The following is a 5,016-nucleotide window of genomic DNA, read 5'->3' on the forward strand; positions in this document are numbered from 1 at the left end:
GCAACATGAATGAGCTTGAAAGATATTAAGTGAAATAAGCTAGGCACAGAAAGATAAATACTCTGTTTCTACTCATATGGAAGCATAAAAAGTTGAGCAGAATGGTGGTAACCAGAGGCTGGGAAGGATAGCAGGGAGGCAGACAGAGATTGGTTAACAAATACAAAATTACAGCAAGTGAGATTCCATTTGAATAAGTTGTAGTGTTCTGTGGCACTGCAGAATGAGTACAATTGGCAATACATTTTTATATTTTCAAATAGCTAGAAAAGCAGACTGTGAATGTTGCTAAACACAAAGAAATGATAAATGCTTGAGGAGATGGATATGCTAATTACCCTGATCATTACTCTTAGCACACATATATTGAAATATCACACCGAACCCCATAAACATTATGTGTCAATTAAAAACAATAAAAGAAACAAAAAGAATACCAAAAGAGAAATTCCAAAATATTCTGATTAAACATATTAATTACTATGACTGGACTAAATCCGTAGTGACAACTAGCTGCATATACACATGCAGGTTCACCTGTTAAAATTCCAGTCACTTTATAGTCAGCCTACACACAATCTTCTGTAAGACTGAAAAATGAGATTCCTTCTTTGTGTTTATTTTCTGAGTTTATCATAATCCTTTAATTTAGCTACATGTCTTATTTCATTTTTGGTTCCAAAATGTCCTCTAGAAAATTGCTGAGGTGAACTTTGAACTATTTACTCTCTCTAAAGAGGAGTAAAGAAGCTGAGAAACCACAATCAGAGGGAAGAACTAGGACTCCCTGGATTATATTATGTACAAACAGCTACAATATCATCTCCATCCCGCAGACAAATAAAGAAAAAGAAATTAATAAGTAGATCCATATCAAGAAAAAAGTATGTGTACTGGGTGGTTAAAGACACAAAAAGAAACAATTTTTAAAAAAAATCAAAGCGTTTGAAGTGTGCAGTAAAATGTGCCCATTCATATGCACATCCTTAAATGTCAAAGTATTTCATAACTCAAGCCTCCATCTTTCTCATAAAGATATATGCTTCTGCTCCTCAAGAGTGGAGACAATGCTGTGGAACGAAGTAGGCTTTCACAAAATGTTTTCAAACAAACCATTTGTCTACAGCACTGGACAGCAGTGAATGTATACACAGGGAAAATGAAGGGGATGAGGCCCTTTTGTTTCTGAAACATTTTCCTCTCCCAAATAAAATAACGAGGAGATAACAAATTGCCATGGGCTTGTCAGGGAAGTCTGAAAGAAGCTGTGCTTCCATTTCTTTCTCTTCCCTGTGACTCCTCCTCCTTTGCTTGAATGTCCCTGAGATAACATTTCACTGTAAACTAACAAGAAAGATGTGGCTGAAGGTTTTCCTAAGTGCACAATAACCACTGGGTCTCTGTCATGGGCGAATTCTCAGATGTAGAATAAGACTCTCGGCTGTGTCAATTTCTAACATAATTGTTTAGATGACAAGTGATTATCTAAAACAGGTTGTCACACAAAGATGATGCTTATGAAGCTTCTCTTCAGTATGAATGACCAGACGGTAGGATGTTTCCTCTCACCACAGATTTTCTTCCGCGGTGATATTCAAAAACTCTTTCCCTAACAGGAACTTGTGGATGGTGACTGAAGTGTGTAAAAGGTCTTCCCACCTCTGTTACAGTGGTAGGGTTTCCTCCAGGGTGAATCCGTCGATGTCGAGTGAGGAGGAATGAGCGGCAACTGAAGGCGCTTCCATATTCGCTGCACTCTCTGGGCTACTCTCAGTCTGGATGATGGAGTGTTGAACGAGATCTGTGCTCTCGCAAGAAACGTTCCCACTCTGGATGCGTTCGTGGGACTTCTCCGCAGTGTGAATCCGCTGGTGCCTTGTGAGGGGTGACCTGCGGTTGAAGGCCTTCCCGCACTCCACGCACTCATAGGGCTTCTCTCCAGTGTGGATGCTGAAGTGTCGAATGAGGTTTGTGGTCCGACAAAAGGCTTTCCCACATTGGATGCATACGTAGGGCTTCTCTCCAGTATGAATCCACTGGTGCCTTGTGAGCCCTGACATGCGGGTAAAAGCCTTTCCACACTGTAAACACTCATAGGGCTTCTCTCCAGTGTGGATGTTGAAGTGGCGAATGAGGTCTTTTCGAATGCTAAAGGCTTTCCCACATTCTTTGCACTCGAAAGGCTTTTCTCCGGTGTGGGCTCTTTCATGCAAGACATAGGTGGAGTAGTGGGTGAAGGCCTTTCCACACTGACTGCACACAAAGGGCTTCTCACCAGTGTGAATCCGCTCATGCTGCTTGAGGTGTGACCTGCAGTTGAAGGCCTTCCCACACTCAAGGCACTTAAAGGGCCTCTCCCCAGTATGGATAAAGAAGTGTTGAATGAGGGCTGTACTCTCATAAAAGCCTTTTCCACATTCACTGCATGCGAAGGGTTTCTTCTCATTGTGGCTCTTGTTATGCAAAACATAATTGGAGCGGTAGGTAAAGGCCTTTCCACATTCATTGCACACAAAAGGCTTCTCTCCACTGTGAACCCGCTGGTGCCGTGTCAGGTGTGACCCGCGGTTGAAGGTCCTTCCACATTCGCTGCACACAAAGGGCTTATCTCCATTGTGAGTCCGCTGGTGCCGTGTGAGGTGTGACCTGCGGTTGAAGTCTTTCCCACACTCCAGGCATTTATAGGGCTTCTCCCCAGTATGGATGATGTGATGCTGAAGGAGGTGTTTGCTCTTGCCGAAGGCTTTCCCACATTCCGGGCAATCATAGGGCTTCACACGAGGGTGAATCTGCTCATGCTGAACAAGGAAGCAATTATCGTTAAACATTTCCTCGAATTTATAGGAATTTTCCCCTTCGTGAATCAGGGAATCTGTAACTGGTCCATATGAGTCAAATCCATAAAGAGCATCTTCTGGTGAGACTTGGTTCTGTATCATCATTGAACATATACCATCAGCTGTCGCCAAACCTTCATTTTCAAGGCTCATTTTCCCATGGAGATCCTCACTCTGTGGGTCTGTCCCTGGTCTCAAAAAGTATTCCTGCATTTCAGATGGCCCATCCTGATCCATGGCCTGCCCAAAATAGGAGTATCCTGGGACTCCCTGTGCCAGTTGTTCCTGGAGTGAGACTTCCTCAGGCAAGGCCAGGTGAGAAGGGATAGGCTCTACGGTCTCAGGTTTTGTGCTGTCACCTGAAGGGAATACAATACACAAAAGAGCTTATTAAGATAGTATAGAAGAAATGAAACCACCATTTTGGTGAGAACAATAAGATGAAAATAGTGATGATTTGAAAATAGCTATGATTTGATGGGCTGGGTACAGTGTCTCACGCCTGTAATCCCAGCACTTTGGGAGGCTGAGGAAGGTGGATCACTTGAGGTCAGGAGTTTGAGACCAGCCTGGCCAACATGGTGAAACCCCATGTCTACTAAAAATACAAAAATTGGCCAGGCTTGGTGGCAGGCGCCTATAATCCCAGCTACTTTGGAGGTTGAGACAGAAGGATCGCTTGAACCTGGGAGGTGGAGGCTGCAGTGAGCCAAGACTGAGCCACTACACTCCAGCCTGAGTGACAGAGGGACACCCATCTCAAAAAAAGGCCAGGCGCGGTGGCTCACGCCTAAAATCCCAGCACTTTGGTTTGGGAGGTTGAGGCGGATCACCCGGGATCCGCCCACCTCAGCTTCCAAGGTAGCTGGACTACAGGCATATGCCACCACGCCTGGCTTTTTTGTTTGTTTGTTTTTGTTTTTTTAGATGGAATTTCACTCTGTTGCCTAGGCTGGAGTGCAGTGGCATGATCTCAGCTCACTGCAACTTCTGTCTCCGGGGTTCAAGCGACTCTCCTGAATCAGCCTCCCGATTGGCTGGGATTACAGGTGTGTGCCACCATGCTGGGCTCATTTTTTTGGATTTTTAGAGATGGGGTCTCACCATGTTGGCCAGATTGGTCTGGAACTCCTGACCTCAGGTAATCTGTCCACCTCGGCCTTCCAAAATGCTAGAATTACAGGCGTGAACCATCCCGCCTGGCTAAATTTTTTGTATTTTTTTTTTTTTATAGAGATGGGGTTTCACCATGTTGCCCAAGCTGGTCTCAAACTCCTGGGCTCAAGTAATCCGCCCACCTCTGCCTCCAAAGTGCTGGGATTATAGACGTGACCCACCGTGCCTGGCCAACTCTTGAAATTTTTAAAGAGAAACCCAGAGGGAGAAGCTCAAGCAGAGTACAGACTGGAACAGAGATCCCCACTCACAGTCAAGATGCGACTAGGTGGACAACATAATGGCGACACTGTATGGTGAGCTTGCTCAAGAACATGTCAAGGTGCTACAAGAGGCCAGGGAAGGGGCACTTAATGTAGCCTAGATGGGGCAGGGACAGGAAGAGGCCAAGGAAGCTTCCCAGAGGATGCTTCATGAGCTTAAAGTGAGAAGGACATATTGGCCTTAGGACATAGAATATACAAAGACACAGAGTCTTCAGGGAATCTAGGGCACTGCAGTGAGACGAGGCAGCCCCATGAGAAGTTAAGGCTGGTCAGGATTCAGTGACAGGAAGGGGCAGAGAGGAAGCTGATGCTCAAGATTCTGCCTCAGGGACAGCCAGGGATGGCCACGGCTACTCCTAGGACAGAGCTCCTAGGACAAAGCGTGAACAGAATCCTGGTAAACCTATAGAATCCACTGTGTCAGGGTGAAAAATAGGCAAAAAGGCTAACAAACACTGCATCTTGAAAAAAGAAAATAATAAAACTTCTGCCAGGCGCGGTGGCTCACGCCTGTAATCCCAGCACTTTGGGAGGCCAAGACTGGCAGATCACGAGGTCAGGAGATCAAGACCATCCTGGCTAACACGGTGAAACCCCGTCTCTACTAAAAGTACAAAAAATTAGCGCCGGGCGTGGTGGTGAGCGCCTGTAGTCCCAGCTACTCGGGAGGCTGAGGCAGGAGAATGGCGTAAACCCGGGAGGCGGAGCTTGCAGTGAGCCGAGATCGTGCCACTGCA

The 5,016-nt window shown here is 45.7% G+C and overlaps 1 protein-coding gene across 3 annotated transcripts in view; it reads right to left on the reverse strand.

Annotated features, from left to right (window-relative positions):
• Positions 1–340: 340 nt before the first annotated feature.
• ZNF460 (zinc finger protein 460) overlaps positions 341–5,016 on the reverse strand; it is a 15,250-nt gene continuing 10,574 nt past the window's right edge. For all 3 annotated transcript variants that reach the window (XM_011932406.1, XM_011932405.1, XM_011932407.1), the window contains exon 3: positions 341–3,196. In XM_011932406.1, coding sequence (XP_011787796.1) covers positions 1,665–3,196 — 1,532 coding nt within the window. In that variant the 3' untranslated portion in view covers positions 341–1,664. The remainder of the gene's footprint in view (positions 3,197–5,016) is intronic.

Source organism: Colobus angolensis, unplaced genomic scaffold, assembly GCF_000951035.1.
Source record: "Colobus angolensis palliatus isolate OR3802 unplaced genomic scaffold, Cang.pa_1.0 Scaffold96, whole genome shotgun sequence".
In the NCBI taxonomy this organism is placed as follows: Eukaryota; Metazoa; Chordata; class Mammalia; order Primates; family Cercopithecidae; genus Colobus; species Colobus angolensis.